This window comes from Sinocyclocheilus anshuiensis, unplaced genomic scaffold, assembly GCF_001515605.1.
Source record: "Sinocyclocheilus anshuiensis isolate Anshui unplaced genomic scaffold, SAMN03320099.WGS_v1.1 scaffold821, whole genome shotgun sequence".
Classification (NCBI taxonomy): Eukaryota; Metazoa; Chordata; class Actinopteri; order Cypriniformes; family Cyprinidae; genus Sinocyclocheilus; species Sinocyclocheilus anshuiensis.
In genome coordinates, this window is record NW_015558606.1 from 481,108 (window position 1) to 500,924 (window position 19,817).

The 19,817-nt window shown below is 38.9% G+C and overlaps 3 protein-coding genes across 5 annotated transcripts in view; 1 reads left to right on the plus strand and 2 right to left on the minus strand.

Annotated features, from left to right (window-relative positions):
- LOC107680238 (propionyl-CoA carboxylase beta chain, mitochondrial-like) overlaps window positions 1–2,936 on the minus strand; it is a 6,989-nt gene extending 4,053 nt beyond the window's left edge. The window contains exons 1-10 of the mRNA XM_016476041.1: window positions 2,668–2,936; window positions 2,458–2,577; window positions 1,892–1,960; window positions 1,726–1,782; window positions 1,496–1,609; window positions 917–1,027; window positions 704–812; window positions 507–627; window positions 293–374; window positions 81–204 (exon numbers count right to left, since the gene is read on the minus strand). Of these exons, the coding sequence (XP_016331527.1) occupies window positions 81–204; window positions 293–374; window positions 507–627; window positions 704–812; window positions 917–1,027; window positions 1,496–1,609; window positions 1,726–1,782; window positions 1,892–1,960; window positions 2,458–2,577; window positions 2,668–2,910 (1,150 nt within the window). The 5' untranslated portion in view covers window positions 2,911–2,936. The remainder of the gene's footprint in view (window positions 1–80; window positions 205–292; window positions 375–506; window positions 628–703; window positions 813–916; window positions 1,028–1,495; window positions 1,610–1,725; window positions 1,783–1,891; window positions 1,961–2,457; window positions 2,578–2,667) is intronic.
- Window positions 2,633–11,364, plus strand: LOC107680240 (E3 ubiquitin-protein ligase MSL2-like). 2 transcript variants are annotated; one of them, XM_016476042.1, is made up of 3 exons: window positions 2,633–2,648; window positions 6,411–6,638; window positions 7,782–10,834. In XM_016476042.1, exons 2-3 carry the CDS (start codon window positions 6,497–6,499, stop codon window positions 9,260–9,262), a joined length of 1,623 nt encoding a protein of 540 aa, XP_016331528.1. In that variant the 5' UTR covers window positions 2,633–2,648; window positions 6,411–6,496; the 3' UTR covers window positions 9,263–10,834. The 2 variants fall into 2 exon arrangements, with proteins under 2 accessions (XP_016331528.1, XP_016331529.1); XM_016476043.1 differs by lacking the exon at window positions 2,633–2,648 and adding an exon at window positions 10,971–11,364 and having other exon boundaries at window positions 5,733–6,638; window positions 7,782–9,244.
- A 1,168-nt stretch (window positions 11,365–12,532) lies between these two features.
- LOC107680241 (neutral cholesterol ester hydrolase 1-like) lies at window positions 12,533–19,370 on the minus strand. Of its 2 annotated transcripts, XM_016476045.1 has the most exons (6): window positions 19,353–19,370; window positions 17,309–17,481; window positions 16,477–16,702; window positions 16,268–16,337; window positions 16,015–16,186; window positions 12,533–13,671 (listed from the first exon to the last, which is right to left on the minus strand). In XM_016476045.1, exons 2-6 carry the CDS (start codon window positions 17,447–17,449, stop codon window positions 13,054–13,056), a joined length of 1,227 nt encoding a protein of 408 aa, XP_016331531.1. In that variant the 5' UTR covers window positions 17,450–17,481; window positions 19,353–19,370; the 3' UTR covers window positions 12,533–13,053. The 2 variants fall into 2 exon arrangements, with proteins under 2 accessions (XP_016331531.1, XP_016331530.1); XM_016476044.1 differs by lacking the exon at window positions 19,353–19,370 and having other exon boundaries at window positions 17,309–17,579.
- Window positions 19,371–19,817: the final 447 nt, after the last annotated feature.

A 19,817-nucleotide genomic window follows, 5' to 3' on the forward strand; every position in this document is an offset into this window, starting at 1 on the left:
GGCCGATAAATATCGGCGGCCGATACATCGGTGCATCCCTAGTAATAATATAATGTAAAAATATAATATAAATCACCAACCAGATGCCACTTTAGGCTGGTTTCCCACTATGCCTACAGTCCGTCCATTCATCCTGGCAAATCCCACCACAATATTTTTGGCGTAGTTGGGCATAATCTCAAAGAATTCTCTCTCATCTACTATCTGTAAGAGTGAGATGACAATCATAAGAACTGTGTGATGAGTTTTTACCTGACTATCTGAATCATTTGTTCACTAAAGATGTACATACACCATGAACAATGTCCAGCATGTCATAGGCTTTTGTGCTTTCAAAAGGAACGATAGTGTCCAAACCAGGAACCGGCCGGTCACTGAGGAAAATAAATTGACATGACAATAGCAGATTGCATGTGACTGAAGACACTGATAATTAAAGGCCAAGATAATTTGACTGATAAAGAAAAAAAAAAAGTTACAAATGTGCAAAAACTTGGGTTTCTCACCGAGGATCATGGCACTCAGTGACCGGAGCTGGATCTTTGTTGCTCAGCGGGAGAAAGTTGAAAAAGTCTCGCAAGTTCAGAAGGGCATCAACATCATTCTCAAAGGCCCGATGAGCAACACCTGAAAGAAAACAAAATGCCAAACATTGTCACAAAACACATTCAGATGTAAGCACAGGCTTAATAAATAGACCTACCTGACACAGTGGTGTGGGTTTTCGCTCCACCCAGCTCCTCCTGGGTAACATCCTCATTTGTTACAGACTTTACCACATCTGGGCCTGTGATAAAAAGATAGGAGGTGTCCTGCAAACACAGGCCATTTCATGAAACACACGTGTGCCATCAGGGATCAAGAAACCTACATTGAATTTAATACGCATTTATATTCTTAACCTTTATTGTCTTACTTTCACCATGAAAGTGAAGTCTGTGAGAGCAGGCGAGTACACGGCACCACCCGCACACGGGCCCATGATGAGAGAGATCTGAGGAACTACACCTGAGGCCATCACATTCCGCTGAAGAACAAATACCATTGTCCACAGTTAGTCCTGGAATATATATACACTACCATTCAAATGTTTGGGGTCAGCAAGATCTTTTTTTTTTTTTAAAGAAATTAATACTTTTAAAGACATTTTGTAACGTTACAAAAGATTAATTTTTCAAATAAACATTGTTCTTTTGAATTTTATATTCACCAAAGAATCCTAAAAATAAATAAGGGGGGAATGAAATCATCTTCTACAAAAATATATTCTATATGCAGCACTACTGTTTCAGCTTTACCATCACAGGAATAAATTGCATTTTAAAATATAGTCTAATTATTTAAAATTGCTTGTACTGTAACTGTACTTTTGATCAAATAAATGTAGTCTTGGTGAAAGACATCTTTCAAAAACATAAAAAAAAACAACAACCCCAAACTTTTGTTCGGTAGAGTATATCTCAAATGTACAGCTGTGTTAAACCATTCAGCTCACCAAGAAAATGTCAGCATATCCTGCGAGGGACTCGACGCCTTCCTGAATGCGGGCTCCACCGGAGTCATTGAGACCAATTACTGGAGCTCCCACCATCATTGCCTGGTCCATGATCTAGCAATTCAGTTGCAGAAGTTTTGTGTGAAATCTCACCGTTTGACAGCATTATGCCCGTGTTTTAAACAAAATGACTTTAGTCAGGTCCAACAACGCTCAGCAACCAACCTCACCTTGCAGACCTTCTGAGCGTGAGCTCCTGATAAACTGCCTCCAAACACTGTGAAGTCCTGACAACAGAAGAGCATTTCACTCATGAAAGCAGAAATGAGATTAGTAATGAGTAATAAATAAGATATTTTGTTACTGCAAACTGATATTCGAAAGCTAGTATCATACCTGGCTGAAAACATACACCAGTCTGCCATTGATCCTTCCCTGTCCGGTCACTACACTGTCTCCTGGGTACTGAAGACACAGATGCATGTAAAAGACATGTTCCATTTTACAAAATGACTGAAATTAGTGTCCCTCATCTACATTTGTTAAAAACAGATGGCTATGTTGTCAAAACGAGTGCACATGGATCCATGAAAGCGACTTAAAACGCTGCATTATGCATGCCAAGCCAGTAGTTGGCAATGTCCCTTTGTAAAAAAAAAAAAAAAACACTACACACTTGTGCACATACACATTCTTCAAGTACTCGAGCATGCCTATAGACTGAACACGTAATATGCATGCGCATGACGTCACCGTGTTTACAAATTTGCACTTTTGTAGTTTACACGGAGACAATAACTGTATTGTCAGAAGTACCTAGAAAATGCAATAGACGAAACTGCATCTGCACTCATTCAACAGACATTTAACGCTATTATGTCATAACTCATGACATGCAAATGGCAATATTTCTGATGATGCATTATGTAAATTCTTTGACCTGAGAGGTTGGGGTGTCATACCTTATTATGATCTGCCTCCATGCCAAAGTCAGAGCAGCGATGCTCCACAAACATGTCATACTCCACAAACGAGTCAGGGTCCAGCAGGAGCTCCAGTCTCTCGCGCGCTGTCAGTTTACCCTGCGCACAGCAGGTCAGAGCTCTTCTCAGACTGTTGCGCTTTCACTTCTGTCCGCTGCATTCATTTTACAGTAAGTTTTCATAACTTACCCTTTTGTGCTGTGCAGCTATCCTCAGCTGTCCTCCTCCTGTAAGCGCTGCCTTTCGTTTCTTCTCGATTCTCTCCTGCACAGACAGATGGTTGACCGAATAGCATCTTGCATTTTGTAGACCTTTCGCCTGGGTAATTGCCCCTGTGGCTGCGCCGTACGGAATCTGACCTACACTTTTAAAAGAACATTTCAGACCATGTAACAGTCCCAGGCTGCTTCGCATTAACGCATAAATCGCCATCACTGCTTCACTGAGGGCACAGGATTCTGTCGAAAAACTGTCGGTGTCTTCAGCCAATCACCAACGAGTGTGTACTTTTTACAGCCAATCACTTCCCGGTTAGCGAAGAGGGCGTGAGTGAGTGACCCAATCACCGCAGAGATGTGTGTAGTTAGGCGAACTTGATAGATGTAGTCCATACTAATGTCAACCATGATAAACTACAGTTCCCATCAGTTACTCGGCTGTTGTGAGAATCGTTTTTGAAAAAACTGATTGGAGCTGTTCAAACCCTTGGACTAAACATAGCTTCTAATGAATCTGAGGTGGTCAGGTGGTACAAGTTGTAGTTCTCAGAAAACACCCAGTTCATAAATTGCAATTACGAGTTCTACGAGGACGTGAACGCTTTTTACAAGTTGGTATCTCGTAATCACGGTAATTACGATATGGCTTGAACGCACCTTTACAGTAATTACGACATGGAATGAATGCAGCATTACTCTTGATTCCTAAATGCATTTGAAAAATTCTGGATTCGTGACTGCGTTTTAAAAGTGAAAGGGAATGAACACCATCCTCTATATGGACATTTATAATTTATTTCCTTCTTTTTCCTTCCTTTTTCTTCCCTTTCCTGCTCTTACTGAAGCAAGCAAGCAATTTTTATTTATATAGCACTTTTCTAAACAAGTTAATGCAATTCAAAGTGCTTTACAGACAAGAAGGAACCAAAGTGATACAGCAATTAATAAAAATTAAACTGAACAGAATTAAAGCAAAAATAAAATAGACCCATTCAAATACACGAATAAGAATGAAGTTTATAAAGATTGAAATATGAAATATAAAATAGAACATTACAATTGAGGCAAAACAAAACACATGAAATATACAGAGGTCTTATAAGTCTTTACAGAAAAGCCGGACTAAAAATATATGTTTTTAATTTAGATTTAAAACTATTAATGTTTTCAGCACATCTTATGTTCTCTGGAAGGTTGTTCCAGAGGCAAGGAGCATTACGGCTAAAAGCAGCATCACCGAATTTTTTAGTTCTGGTATGAGGTACAGTTAGAAGAAACATTTGACATAATAGACAAGTTAAGAAAGTAGTCAATTTATAGGCTACCATTTACATAAGATTATAACAGGGGACAAGAAATGACTAAGAAAATAAATAAATAAAATACAGATTATAATTATGGGTTTCCATATTCATAAACATTACTGCATAAAGTTTTATAACTTAAAAGTCTTTAAAGGGTTAATTCACCCAAAAATGAAATTTGGCCCATAAATTACTTACCCTCAAGGCATCCTAGTTTTATATGACTTTCTTCTTTCAGACGAATCCACTCGGAGTTATATTAAAAATGGTCTTTGATCTTCCAAGCAGTTTAATGGCAGTCAGCGGGTGTTGCATGCATCAGTCCAAAAGTAGTTAAATAAAAAGTGCCCATCCATAATAAAAAAGTGTCTCACACGGCTCTGGGGGGGTGAACAAAGGCCTCCTGTAGCGAATTGATGCGTTTTTGTAAGAAAAATAACCATATTTAAAACATAATAATCACTTTAATCTAGCTTGTGCTCACTGTTGTACACGGAAGCAGCTCCGGGCTGATGACGTAAGACGTCGCCGTTGCGCTTGCGCCGCTCAGAAGTGACGCACGCGTAAGCGCAGTGGAGAGATCAAAACAAAACAACGGTCACTAATTAGAAGTACAAATCGAGGATTTGTAAAGAAGAATGTCGGAGGATTTCAATATAAGCCAAGAGGAGACTGGTTTTCCTTTGCTAAAGTAAGGAAACTTTGCTTCCTTAGCTCCTGTAAACAGACGTTGGTTTTCACGAGACTCACCGTCGCATGCGCAACGCCGACATCTTACGTCATCCTCCTGGAGCTGCTTCCGTGTACAACTGTTGGCGCAATCTAGATTAAAGTGATTATTACGTTTTGAATATGGATATTTTTCTTACAAAAACGCATCGATTCGCTACAATTTATGGGCTAATTTTCATTTTTGGGTGAACTAATCCTTTAACAAATATTTTGGCTTTACTACTTTTACATAGTTTCACCATCTTATAATAACATGGTAACTCTATCAGAACTAATTCAAAATTAGGTTTATTTTATGACCATTTTAACTTGTGAGGGAAAAAAACTCCCAAAAATAATTAATAATGACATCTTTGTCAGTGTGTTTAAAGTGGAGTAGCATATTGTTTTTCTAAAGGGAAAGATTAAAATCACCTCCAGTTTTTTTTTTTTCTTTTCAAACAAGGTGACAGTTCCAGAAAATGTGGGATAATGTTTCAGGTTCATTTTTACAGAATTCACATTGATTTGTCAAGCGTGTGGTTGATACAGTCAGACACTATGGGGCAGTAATCACTGGAGGCTGCGTTTAATTCCAGGCGCTCTTTTACTCTTGTTTGGTATTGTTCCTCTCAGGATGCAAAAGTTGCCAGGGATCTTCCCCAGACCAGCAAGTGGCGCTGACGGTAGCGCTTGGGGTTGGCAACGGCTGGACTGTGACTGGGCAGGAAATGGCAGAAGGAAGTGACGAGTCAGGAAGTGAGATGGGATTCGAAGAAGATGGCGGGGGAGATAGTAGTGTATGGAATGTAGTACGATCGAGAAAACGGAAAAAAAAAGGAAATGAAACAACGAATATGGATGAAACTGATAGTGAGCAAAGTGTTATTGTAACAACAAGGCAGGAAGAAGAACATAAAGTGATCGTAAAATTATATGAAGAAGGGACGACGTTTGGTGAGTGGAACCCGGTTAAATTAACAAAAGCAATAAATAAATTGCTGGGTGAGATCAAAAGAAAAGGATGCAAAAGTTAACAGAGGAACGAAACTGGCTCTTAGCACAGGCTAATGCATGTAAATATTTTGTAGCGTAGCGCGCTCAGTTGAACGCTATATAAACATATCACTCAAACGGAAGGTTGTCGCACTCGTTAAGGAGAGAAAAGCGCTCTTATTCAACAACACGATGAAAAGTCTGCAATATTAGCTAGCTAGCGAACTAGCAACCAGGCCAATTGTGATCTGTTCAGTTAAGCCTCATAAACAACTGCTGTGTTGGACTATTTCAAGGATTATACTTTTTGCGCAACTGAGTCTGTTTCTCCATTTCGTATTTGTGGGCCGATTATACGCAGAGCTCGTGCCACAGAGAGTACAGCTCGAGGCCTGTTGTGCCTCTCACTAAAATGCAGTTTATCGTCCAGTCCTTCGTGTCTGTGTGCTTTATCACAAAAGTTCAGCGCTCTTTCTATTGAGGCATTTGGGATCTGACACGCATGGAAAGCAGACTTTAGTCTGTGCTATACAGCTTATTTTCTCCGGACTGACGGTCTCTGGAGGATCTTCGAAATATTGAGCAAAACGTTGACATGTTAACAAGCAGACGACTCAGAGCCGCTCATCTGCTTGCGAGTCATGTCAAATTACACTCTTTGTGTGAGGCGTTGGCTCAAGCCTGGTTGATTGTGTTCTCACAGTTATCGTGCATTGGGGGTCCGATCAAGACTCGCTCTCAGTAGCCGATCAGCCCGCTTCTCTCCTGCTGTTGACTGAACTCGCTGAGATGAACCCGGTAAACGCCACCGCGCTGTACGTGTCGGCGTGCCGCTCTCTTCTGCAGTGCGACCCGATGGACCCGGACACATACAGAGGGCTGTTTAACGTCTTGCCTTTCTTTAGAGACTCCCTATCCTGCTTGGTGTGTGGTAAGTGCCTTTATGTACGAGAGGCCGTGCTATGTTTTCGCAGTATAATTGGCGTTGGTAAGCAACACAAGCAGCTTCGAATGTCTTATTGCTTTCATTAAACGCAATATTTTCTTACTTGGTAGATTTTCATTTAAACTTTATTTTATTAAGCAAATTGAGTTGCTACACCACAACAACAAAACGATCTTCGCGGTGATCTGGTGAAACACTGTATCAACCAATCAGCATTCGGGACCGGTATTATCTGCTGGTACAGTGCCCGCCCACTTTTTCACTAGCTTCGGTCCTGCAAGTATTCTTCCCATAATGATTTGAATAAGTCTTCGTTCGAGTTATAAGCTATGAACCAAACTAACCAGCTGCGAGGTGAATCACAGCATTTGGTTTGAAGAAAAAAGTATTTGAAAATCGGACTTCAATCCCATTAAGCGTTGATATAATGATTAAATAAAAACGATGGAGAAATATAATATTGAATATTTAAGAAGTTTGAGAGAATAGGGATGGTAGCACCCAGTAGGTCTGTCTTTAATGGGTTATAAGTTATTGTTAAAAATCAGTTTACTCTATGGAGAAAATTAATAGGATTTTTTTTTACTTCCAGAACCACAACAACAAATCGATCTTCGCGGTGATCTGGTGAAACACTGTATCAACCAATCGGCATTCGGGACCGGTATTATCTGCTGGTACAGTGCCCGCCCACGTTTTCACTAGCTTCGGTCCTGCAAGTATTCTTCCCATAATGATTTGAATAAGTCTTCGTTCGAGTTATAAGCTATGAACCAAACTAACCAGCTGCGAGGTGAATCACAGCATTTGGTTTGAAGAAAAAAGTATTTGAAAATCGGACTTCAATCCCATTAAGCGTTGATATAATGATTAAATAAAAACGATGGAGAAATATAATATTGAATATTTAAGAAGTTTGAGAGAATAGGGATGGTAGCACCCAGTAGGTCTGTCTTTAATGGGTTATAAGTTATTGTTAAAAATCAGTTTACTCTATGGAGAAAATTAATAGGATTTTTTTTTACTTCCAGAACTTGACCGTTGCACTCTATAGAACAAAATATAGTAAGATGTTATTTTGCTATGCTTAATTGCTTTAAATTCATCTGTAGTTTGCTTTCTATCTAGGGAATTTGCTTCAGGATCCAGTTGCTCCAAAAAATTCCTCCTGCCAGCACTATGTTTGCAAGGGTTGTAAAGGCAAGAAAATGTTATTGAAGCCATCCTGCAGCTGGTGTAAAGACTATGAGCAGTTTGAGGAGAATAAACAGCTCCAGATTCTGATCGACTGCTACAGGAATCTCTGCGAGTGTGTCTCGGTGTGCGTCACAACAGAGCAGAGTGCCTCGGGGGTCAAGGGTTACCCTGAGGTGAAGAAGATGCTGGAGGAGGTGTTGGGGGTGAGTCAGGAACAAGAAGACCTCAGTCCTGTCAAAGACACTTTGGATGTTCTTCATCTCAAAACAGAGACTGACTCCTCACAAAACTCTACTGATGTGATCCTGACTGACTCCGATAAACCCTCTGAGCAGATCCCAGCTGAACTAGAGACCCTTGAGCCTGTCAGGGCTGACGGACCTCTGAAATCTGACTCGGCACTACACATGGGTACTGTCACTGTTAACGCAAAGTGCAAAGTTAGTCAAGAGACAAGTGCCAAATCTGTGCAACTCAGTACGGAGAGCACAAGCATCCTGAAGAACCTTAAATCTGACATTGCGAGCAAGGAGATATCATGCGGACAGACTAAATCAACACCAGAGCCGTGTCAGAACTCATTACAGTCCCAAACCAGCGGCGCCCTTGCGCCAGGACACCCACCGCAACCTCAGACGGGCCTGACGTGCCTCGCCACAGCCCATAGAAAAGTGCATCTGAGCCGAAAGCGCTCTCGCTCTGAAAGCGACAGTGAGACGCTCCAACCTCTGCCCATCACCAGCCTCATCCAGGGGCCATCGGTAGCAGCCACACCTCCGCCTAAAACAGCATTTGAACCGAAAGCGCCCTCCCCACCTGCTGTCGTGGCCACAAACGGAGGCGTTTTGAAGGTTAATAAGGCTGTGCTGGGTTCAACTAAAAATATCCAGATAAACACAGACCTAGGTAATAAGAAAGTTCAGGCGAAGTCAAAAGTGGCTGTCCCAAAGGCAAAGGGCAAGGCAAAGGACAGGCTGCTGTCAGCTAGCGTTTTAGCAGGACAACCAGGACAGCCCCCTAAAGTCGTGTACAAAAAGACGCAAGAGAAAAAAGGCTGCAAGTGTGGACGAGCCACCCAGAATCCAAGTGTTCTTACCTGCAGAGGTCAAAGATGCCCCTGCTACTCCAACCGTAAGGCCTGTTTGGACTGCATCTGCAGGGGCTGCCAGAACTCATACATGGCCAACGGGGAGAAGAAGCTGGAGGCTTTCGCCGTGCCCGAAAAAGCCCTGGAGCAAACCAGACTCACTCTCGGCATCAACCTCACCAGTATATCTGTCAGAAACGCTGGCACGAACGCTGCAGGAGTTCTCAGTCTGTCCGCAGGCTCCCCTATGGCCTCTTTCCTCACGTCCAGCGCCGACGAGGACCAGAGTTTTGAAGAGGCTCTCGAGATGCATTTCAACTGTTGATAGCTGTCCTGCTACTGATATCTCTCTCAGCCGTGGTCGATTCCCGGTTTATGTCGAACAGAAATCGTTTGCCAAAACTCTTGTCTGTAGTTTTCATGTTCAACCTCAACCATCACACACAAACACACACTGCTGTAATGGAAAGTTACTGTGAAGCTGAGTGTTATGGCATATTTTGTTTTTATTTTGAAGGAACTGTTCGCTTTGTGTGGCTGTTTTATTCACAATGAACTTAGGATCTGATAAATGACTGTTGTTTTTCTTTAAAATATTCAATGACCCAAACCTTAAAATGAGTTTTGCAGGTATTTGTGTGATACGTTTGTTGGGTAACACGTATAGCTCATTATAAGCTGTCCCAAAGCAGTGATTAATGTGTTTACATTCTGTGGTGAAATTGGTTTTTCAAATTTATTTTTAAATATATATGAATATATTGCTTCTAAACATTCATCGAAGGTCAAATTATATACAGCTATCTGTAATGCCTGTTTAACGTCAGATAAAATCACAATTTACTTATGGTGGAAAATGTAGCACTTGGTCCCAATAGTGTTCATGGGTTTAGACACCTGTTCTGTTTGCTATAGTGATCACTTCCTGTGTCACCCCCGACTCTTGGTTATGGGACTGGGGTGTCCCGTCAGGATGTCGAGTTATTTAATTTTTTTGTTTAATAGATGGTTCCTTATTTTTCTAAATGGAGGGTAGCGCCGTATCACCTTTTATTCGTCATGTTCCAGGTTTGAAAGAACGACATTTCAATTCCATGTTTGTCTGTGGTTTTGTAAGGATGATGAAGCACAAATCTGTCACAACAGCTATGTTTCTCCAACTTCGAGAGTTCATCAGCATCATATCCTCACTATTGTTCATTGTTAGTTCAGCCTGAGCTGACTGTTTCATCAGGACAGTATCTACAAAGATTTCTGAAACAAGTGAATGTAAGAGTGTTCAGTGTGTTGCCTGAGAATGTGTTCCTGGCAGTGATATTTTTAAAGCAATATGAAAAGCAAAATGATAGATAGCCATCTTTTAAACCCTTTTCCCCACACAGTCATCTTATTTGTTTTAATGCAAACTTTAAACGAGTATTTCAAGATGTTATGTTCTTTGAACGTTTGCCTGAGCACCTTTTAGCGCCCATTCCTGCCTCTTTACTCTGATCCTGATTAGTTGTGTTTGTCTCGCAGTTGTGTTGTGATTCCTGTTCTAGGGACCAAAACTAGAAATATGTGTTTACTGTTACACTGCGCCATTTCATGTCTTATGTGATGAAGCAGGGTAGACAGTGCTTCATCCGCATCCTTAAATATGCTTGAAAACTATCAGTAGGGCTTTGACCAAATATTGAAAAATCTTCTAGTTAAGTCTTGGATCTTAATGGGATATTGTGTTGTATTTTCAAATCGTATAGTTTGGTATTGTTGTTTTATTCCTCCCTTTGCTTTTCAATGGTCATTACTTGAACTCAGATTTTAGTTTCTTGATTTTTGAATTACTGGAGAACCTCTTATTGCTGGTTTATTCACTGCCACATTGAAATAATGAAAACTGCAGAAAGCAACAAAAATAAATTATAGTTTTTTATTTCTTGTTTTTCAAAACAGTGTTGTGTCGTGTTATATGTGTGTTTTGTCTTGTGCAGCACAAATAGTAGCTTTCATTGTAGAGCTTGGCATACTCAGGTTTAGCCGCTAGACTCGAGATGCATTTCAACTGTTGATAGCTGTCCTGCTACTGATATCTCTCTCAGCCGTGGTCGATTCCCGGTTTATGTCGAACAGAAATCGTTTGCCAAAACTCTTGTCTGTAGTTTTCATGTTCAACCTCAACCATCACACACAAACACACACTGCTGTAATGGAAAGTTACTGTGAAGCTGTATGGCATATTTTGTTATTCTGAAGGAATTGTTTGCTTCTGTGTGACTGTTTTATTCACAGTGAACTTAGGATCTGATAAATGGCTGTTATTTTTCTTTGAATATTCAATGACCCAAAACCTAAAATGAGTTCCACAGGTATTAGTGTGATAAGTTTGTTGGGTAACACATATAGCAGCTCATTATAAACTGTCCCAAAGCAGTGATTAATGTGTTTACATTCTGTGGTGAATTTCTTTTTCCAAATTAATTTTTAAATATATATATATATATATATATATATATATACATCTTATTTGTTTTAATGCAAACTTTAAACGAGTATTTCAAGATGTTATGTTCTTTGAACGTTTGCCTGAGCACCTTTTAGCGCCCATTCCTGCCTCTTTACTCTGATCCTGATTAGTTGTGTTTGTCTCGCAGTTGTGTTGTGATTCCTGTTCTAGGGACCAAAACTAGAAATATGTGTTTACTGTTACACTGCGCCATTTCATGTCTTATGTGATGAAGCAGGGTAGACAGTGCTTCATCCGCATCCTTAAATATGCTTGAAAACTATCAGTAGGGCTTTGACCAAATATTGAAAAATCTTCTAGTTAAGTCTTGGATCTTAATGGGATATTGTGTTGTATTTTCAAATCGTATAGTTTGGTATTGTTGTTTTATTCCTCCCTTTGCTTTTCAATGGTCATTACTTGAACTCAGATTTTAGTTTCTTGATTTTTGAATTACTGGAGAACCTCTTATTGCTGGTTTATTCACTGCCACATTGAAATAATGAAAACTGCAGAAAGCAACAAAAATAAATTATAGTTTTTTATTTCTTGTTTTTCAAAACAGTGTTGTGTCGTGTTATATGTGTGTTTTGTCTTGTGCAGCACAAATAGTAGCTTTCATTGTAGAGCTTGGCATACTCAGGTTTAGCCGCTAGAGGGCAACATTGTTACACTATATTACGGCAATAGCTGTACTTCTCATTCAAATATCAAAGTGCAAATATTGGGTACAATTTCATAATTTAAATAGAACGACCAGCCTACAGCTATTAACAGCTGTTAATCTTAGAAATACTGAAAGGTTGATCGTTCAAATTTAAATTATGAAATTGTCCTTGCACCACAATATTTGCATTTTGATATTTTAATTTGTTTTATGGTTATGTCATTTTTATATGAAAGATCTTAATTATCCAAAAGGTATAGAGCAACAACATATTTGCTTCCAACTTTTGTCAAAACTCACACTAATGTTCTTATGAAAGGAACTTAAAAGTGTCGATCTATGTTGTGCTTTGTGTTGTTCAAAAATGCAAGATGATGTGAAATGCCAAAAAATGTATTATTTTCTAGAATAACTGAAATATGTTTAATGCAACTAGGCAGCGTATATTTGTAACCTTTATTGCAGCTTCAATACATGTTCCAGCTTTATTCAGAGTAGAAATATGATACAAATGATTTCAGGTCTTTGGAGTGAAAGTCTAACACAAATGTTATGAAATGCATGGAGATATGACTTCTGTTTTGTTAATGCAGTAGGTGGTATTAATGACAAACACAACTTTAGCAATAATTTGAATCGACAAGAATCTTACAAACACTAACTGCTGAATATAACACGTGTCCATATACTTGTGTATGTTAATGGTGTCAGAACAGTGTATCAGTTCAAGAGAAATTCCTTTGTGGTTCTTAATCCTCATTTAGTTCTTAGTAAATTAGTTAAAAAATACACTTTAATGTGTTAGTCATTATTTGAAAGCCATAATACAATTCTTTTAAAACAGCAGAACATCAAATACTTAATTTGTTTACTCGATATACAATAAAAATCCTCAGTCGTGTTGCAAAAGATTGCATCCCAATGTGTGAATTGGAAATCCCTAATAGACACATTTTAAATATAACTACAAATGTTTGGCAAGCCAAGCGATATAATTCTGCACTGCCCTTATTCCCACAGAGAAGTAGCAGGGCCAGAAACCAAAGCTCACACAGCCATGAAAACCATCTTCATAACGTTCATTAGTGACAGAGACCCCTGCCAGCTCCAGCCTGCGGGCGTACATCATCCCATCATCCCTCAAAACATCATGCTCACCGGTCATAATGTAAGCACGTGGTGCCATACGCAAAACCTCGTCCTCCGCCAGTAACGGAGCAGCTCTGGTATCCAGTAATGCCGGTATGTCCTTTAAGATACTGAGAGAGCCAGTCACTGGAAACACAGGCGTATAATGTTTTATCACTGGTTTGGGGAGGAGAGTGGTCCAGTCCAGCTTTGAACGGATCAAGGACATCAGGCTTTGGTCTTGGGCTGTGTGGTTGTTTATCATAAGGGAGTGCACAAGGTTGAGGTCGGCGCCTAGATACTCCAACCAGAAACGGGCCATTAACCTGCGATACAGGATGGGAACGTTCTGGTTCTGCTGATAGGAAGCTGTGTTGAAGTCTAGCGCCTGAAGCACTGGATAAACCAAGACCTGCAGTTTGAATTTCACAGTAGTAGTGTTGTCTGTTCCGATCTAGTGAGAGAGAGAGAGAGAGAGAAAATGTTGATTAGCATAACCACATCACACTAGCTACATTTTAAGATTAGGTTAAGGCTCCGACAGATCATTCAATTTAAAGGAACAGTGCTTGCAAGCTATATAATATTTTAAAATATCCCAAGTTTGAAGACCCACATACGGCTACATTGCTTCCATTTATACCACAAAAGACAAAAAATATCATGCTTTGGTACATCATAATAAAATAAAAAAAATCATAAAAATGTCAAAATTATGAGATTAAAACGTCAAAATTAAGAGATAAAGTGATAATAATGGAATAAAAGGGCAGTTATGAGACACTATGTGAAATTATGAGATTAAAGGGATAGTTCACCCAAAAATGAAAATTTGATGTTTATCTGCTTACCCCCAGGGCATCCAAGATGTAGGTGACTTTGTTTCTTCAGTAGAACACAAACGAAGATTTTTAACTCAAACTGTTGCAGTCTGTCAGTCATATAATGGCAGTCAATGGGCTCCACGGCTTTGAGAGTAAAAAAAAAAAACATACACAGACAAAACCAAATTAAACCCTGCGGCTTTATTTTGTTTTATATTATTATTTTTATTATTTATTTATATCATTTTTTTTTACCTCTGATCCACCGCCCATGTCCAACTGTCCTGAGCGCGTTCACAACATCCGGCGCGTGACGTCAAAAAAATACGGTTGGGCAACAAATTCCACGTTGTCTGATGATATATCAAAATCGTCTTCCATTGTGATGACCTGTACTTCTAAATAGCTTTAGATCATGGCAGTGCCAGTGAACACGTCCGCAATCTCTCTGCACTGTGTAAAATAAAGAGTGACGTATACGCGCGACAGATCGCTTCCGCACATGCGTCTACTATCATAGATATGTATAGATGCCCTATTCGACCGCTCCAGATACGTTGACGCGTCCGCCATTTTGGAACGTATCGCGGCCCATAGAAACAGTCACTAATGAGGCATCTACTTATATATATCTATGTCTACTATGTCAGAGCACGCACACAGACGTACACACGTCACGCGCCGGATGTTGTGAACACGCTCAGGACAGTTGGACATTGCGGTGGATCAGAGGCAAAAAATGGTATAAATACTGTTCAGTTTCTTGCACAGACCAATCGTTTCGTGTCTTAAGACCTCAATGTATCGTCAAGAGCCGCAGGGTTTAATTTGGTTTTGTCTGTGTATGTTTTTTTTACTCTTAAAGCCGTGGAGCCCATTGACTGCCATTATATGACTGACAGACTACAACAGTTTGAGTTAAAAAATCTTCGTTTGTGTTCTACTGAAGAAACAAAGTCACCTACATTTTGGATGCCCTGGGGGTAAGCAGATAAACATCAAATTTTCATTTTTGGGTGAACTATCCCTTTAAGGCCTGGTTTCACAGAGGGCTTTGGTTAAGCCAGGATTAGGCCATAGTTCAATTAGGACATTTAAGTATCTTTTATAAATCTGCCTTAGTAAAAAAACATTACTGGTGTGTATCTTGAGACAAAATAATGGCACAAATATATTTTAAGATCTGTTAGTGCAAGTGTACTGTTAAAACAGAACAGACATGCATTTTAGTCTGGGACTAGGCTTAAGCCTTGTCTGAAATCGGGGGTAAAAGTTGAATTGATGAGATAAAAAGTTTAAATTGACAAAAAAGAAAATTGTGTGATAAAAAGTTATAATTATGGCATAATTATGAGATATAAAGTCATAGCAATCATGACACAGTTGAAATTATGAGGTAAAGTCAACATTATGAGATACTGTCATAATTATGAGACAAAAGTAAACAAAAAAAAGTCATAATTTTGACTTGTGCCATAACAAATTCATGTCAAGATTTTCAATGCATAGTGATTAAGTTATGAATAAATCTTTCCTTTGAGTCAGATCTTTCTAATAAATCTAAATAACGATTTTTTTTTTCACTGAATCGTTTTTTAATGATCCTGTCACAGAGGTTAACAGATCGGATCATTTTCTTACACATTTTCTTTGGACATCATAGAATAAAGCACAAAACATTATGAACCACTGTTATGATACTTGAGGTGTTTTGCTGATTTTCAAGCTTAACGCTCCTGTCCCAATTCATTGTATTTGCATAAAAAGAGCATACAGAAAAATTTTTGTGCTCCACAAAATAAAGTCATATAGGTTTGGAAAACATGAGGGTGATTAAATAATTACAGAAGTTACAATTTTTAGGAGAACCATCCCTTTAACAGAAAATATGATCTTAAAAGACATGATGAAATGATATTACAATATTATATCATAAGGAATCGAAGTAATTGAGTAATAAAGCAGAAGTGTACCCGCTGAGCCACTGCGGCGGCCAGGTTTCCTCCAGCACTGTCTCCACACACTGCCACTCGCTCTGGATTGACCGAATACTTCGTCAGCACTTCTGGCCTCAGGAAATGCTTAGCGGCCTGCACACACTCCTCGTACTGCACTGGGAAGTGCACATCAGGAGCCATGCGATAACTGCATAGTGTGAACACTCAGCATGACTGATCAAAACCAGAGAAGATTTTTCTATTCCTATTTGAATGAGATTATACTCACTCCACTGTCACAACCACTGCATCCAGATCAGCTGCCATCTGTCTGCAGAGACTGTCATATGACCCCAACTCTGATGGCAGATAAAGCAGTCACATGAAAACACAACTCACGCATAATCCCGTGAATGCAACAACAGGACAGAGAGAGTCCTGCTACCTGATTCGTTACGAAACGTATATAATGATTCATAAGGAAACTCTTGGACATACTTGGAGTGCCCAAGGCCCATCCACCTCCATGAATGAACATAACTGCTCTCCTCAGCTTTCCGTCCTGTCCAGGAGGCTGGTATACACGTACATGGACTCCATCAAACAGGATATCTTCAATCTGGATCTCTTGGTTTGTGATGGGCACCAGACTCTCAAAATTGACAATAGCAGAGTTGATAACGTGGACTCTATGGCTCAAACCCAGTGAGTGAGCAACATCTCCCTACAAAACAACAGGGTCAGTATTCAGTGAACTGAACTAACCGTTCCCCTCATTATGGTTTTGAAATGCAGTTTGCATGATATTTTTGGTGCATTGACAAGGAGAACAAATGCCAAGTCATTGAAAAAGAGAGAAAAGTTCACAAAGACAGTGAATTCGGATAATTTAATCCTGCCCTTGGGTATTATCTATTGTGGTGCCAAGTTGGACAAAGTTCATCCGAACAGGCAAATCAAAGTCATTCTGATATCTCTCAAAAAAAAAAGATGGTGCTCTTTTAATAGTTAATACTGGATGTTGTCTGTCAGGTTTTATGCTGTTTATACAATGTATTATATATACTTTTATTAGCTCTGGGTAGATATTATGTACTAAACGCAACAAAAAGTTAAGTTTCACTTAAGTTTAATGACAAAACAAATATAAACTTTATTGTTATTTTATTATTACTGTTATTTTGATTCTGTTAAAAAGAAATATGACCTACAAGTTAGGCAACATAACCTGCTATTTCAGATTAGAATAGAATATAAAAGAGCTTTTCAGCCAATCAAAATCATCCTTTCCTCAATTCACCTGGTGTACTGTTTAAAATGTGCTACTTACCATCATCACAACTCCGCGGAATGTGGCATCCAACACCATCAGTTTCCATGGTTCTGAGATTGTCCTAGGCAATGGGATGTAGATGTAATAGGCAACAGCTATTGCTAATAACAAGGTAAAACCGCAAAGCAACTTCATCATGAAGTGATGTCTCTCTTCTTTTCTCTCTGCAGCTATCAGGGGGTTAGACAATATGACAATGAGCAATTCTACAAAGATTTTTTTGAAGTTGCTGTTACTTCCTGTGAATTGTCAAATAGCATTCTGGGAAATGTAGTCTTTATCATTTATTCTTAACATAATCACTGCATACTGCAAACTAACAAAGACAATAGTCTGAGTGTAATGCCTCATTTAATGCACATTCATTCTCACTAATGAGGTAATTTTAGTTCATTTCATGCAACTGATGAGGTCCTTAAGGAAAGAAAAAAGGTAAAAATCTACCGTATTATATAATTTCATACTCCAATACACACTTTGTATTTTTTAAAAGATCAGAAATCCTGTTAAGACTACATTTTTAATATACATGTGTAATATGGTCATTTTCAGTGATATTGAGTGTTGATTAGTTTTACTCTTTGACCTCAATAGTCATGTCAAATGTCTACCACTAGGGGTCATTATTGTTATGAGAAAAACCCTCATAAACCACTTACATGTGATAGAACATGTTCGGTTATACATCTTTCTATATTTTAATATGAACCAATTTTAACAAATATTAAAACAAATACATATACACGTATATAATATGTACATATAAAATTATATATAAGTGATAAATACACACACACTTTAATTTGTGTAATTAAATCTAAGATCAAGACAATTTTAATTATTAAAACATAATTGTGAGCTTCCAAGTAAAGAAGTAAATGACTTTTACAAAGCCATATTGACCAATGTAAGAGCACCATTGTTTGTTATTTACCATGTTTTACCATGGTAAATAATACGGTATGGACAGCACAACGCTGATACTTAGTTAACAGTATAAAGTAGTAGCAGTGTCCTGGTTAGAAAAGTGCTCTCAAAAACGCATCTGATGTTGAATTTCATTACAGCTGACGAAATAGATTGTGTGACAAAAACTACATATTTAGCAAGTGAGTAAAGGTCTGTGTTGAGTTGAAAACCAGACAGGTTCTAATGGTTGGTTTGACGTTTACCATAATCTCTCCTCACCACAGTCCATGCATGCAGTGCATGTGCGCTGAGCTCTTCTGTCCAAACCATCCCTAGCCATTCAGGATTTTTGTTACTTCTGTGCAGTGATTACTGTAATTTGAAAAAGACTGCGGCTAGCTCAGCAAGGACTGCCAAGTCAAGGGAAAGGAGCAGCAAGGGTTTCTGCCATACATTGGGCTCTTTAGTCTTCATAACTGTAGTGTCTGCATTATCTATCATCCCTCCCCTCTTATTGCCCTGTTGAAAAAAACAGCATATGCTGGTTAGGTATGTTTTGATGCTGAGATGCGACAACTGAGGCATGCAACTGTTTGCTTTTGTTAAACGACTTTGGTCAGAGTAGAATTGTTAATATCTACTGAAGAGACGTCAAGGATGGAGTGACGTTGAACCGAACCCATTTCTGTAAAACTAAACTCGAAAAAGTTCTCAGTAATCGACAGATAGCACTGCTTTAACTTTATGAGATCATTTATGAGACAAATTTTCTTTGGGATAGCTAGCATATGGCTAGCACTGAAAGTAGATTACTGTTAGCCTGTAGCCCAAATATCCATAATAAATCAGAGAGAAATGAAACATTTCTGAATGAAACCATCTGTGGTGTGAAAATAATTATAACGAGACCAAAAGTATTATGACTAGAGGATTATAGGAGGTTTTAAAGAACTAAAAAGCACAATGATGCTAAACCCATGCTCACTTGGTTTCAATGGTCCTCACTTACTATCAAAAACAAACACTGCTATCTTTCTTTCTCAGAGACATTGTGTCATAGTGATCATTCCTAAATCAGATGTCTAAAGAATGATAAAAGAAGATTTAAAACTCAAAGGATCAGTGTGTTTACCTCCAACCTCTCAAACTCAAAATGTCATGTGAAAATTCAGCTGTTATTACACCTGGACCTATTTCTTGTTTGAGGCCGTCTCACCACTAATCTTCGCTTTTGAGATGACATTTAAGAGACGTCATACCCCCCACAAATGATCATGGGAGTCACTTCTCTGAAGGTGTGGACACATACCAGTGACTAACATGAGGTTTACCCTGCTAGAAGAACCAGCTTAAGGTGGCCAAGCTGGTTTTGAACATGGAAACGGGTTAACTGCCAACTTAGCCAAAATGGTCTACCAGCCTTAACCAGGTTGAGCTTAGCTAGACATTGGTTATACCAGCTAATTATCATAAATAACAAACTAGAAATCATACTGTATGAAAATGTGCAGTTGTTATCTTAAGAACTATTTCTACCTGACCCAACCCTAAAAACTGGTTTTAGTGACATATAACTGACATTCTCAGTCATATTGAT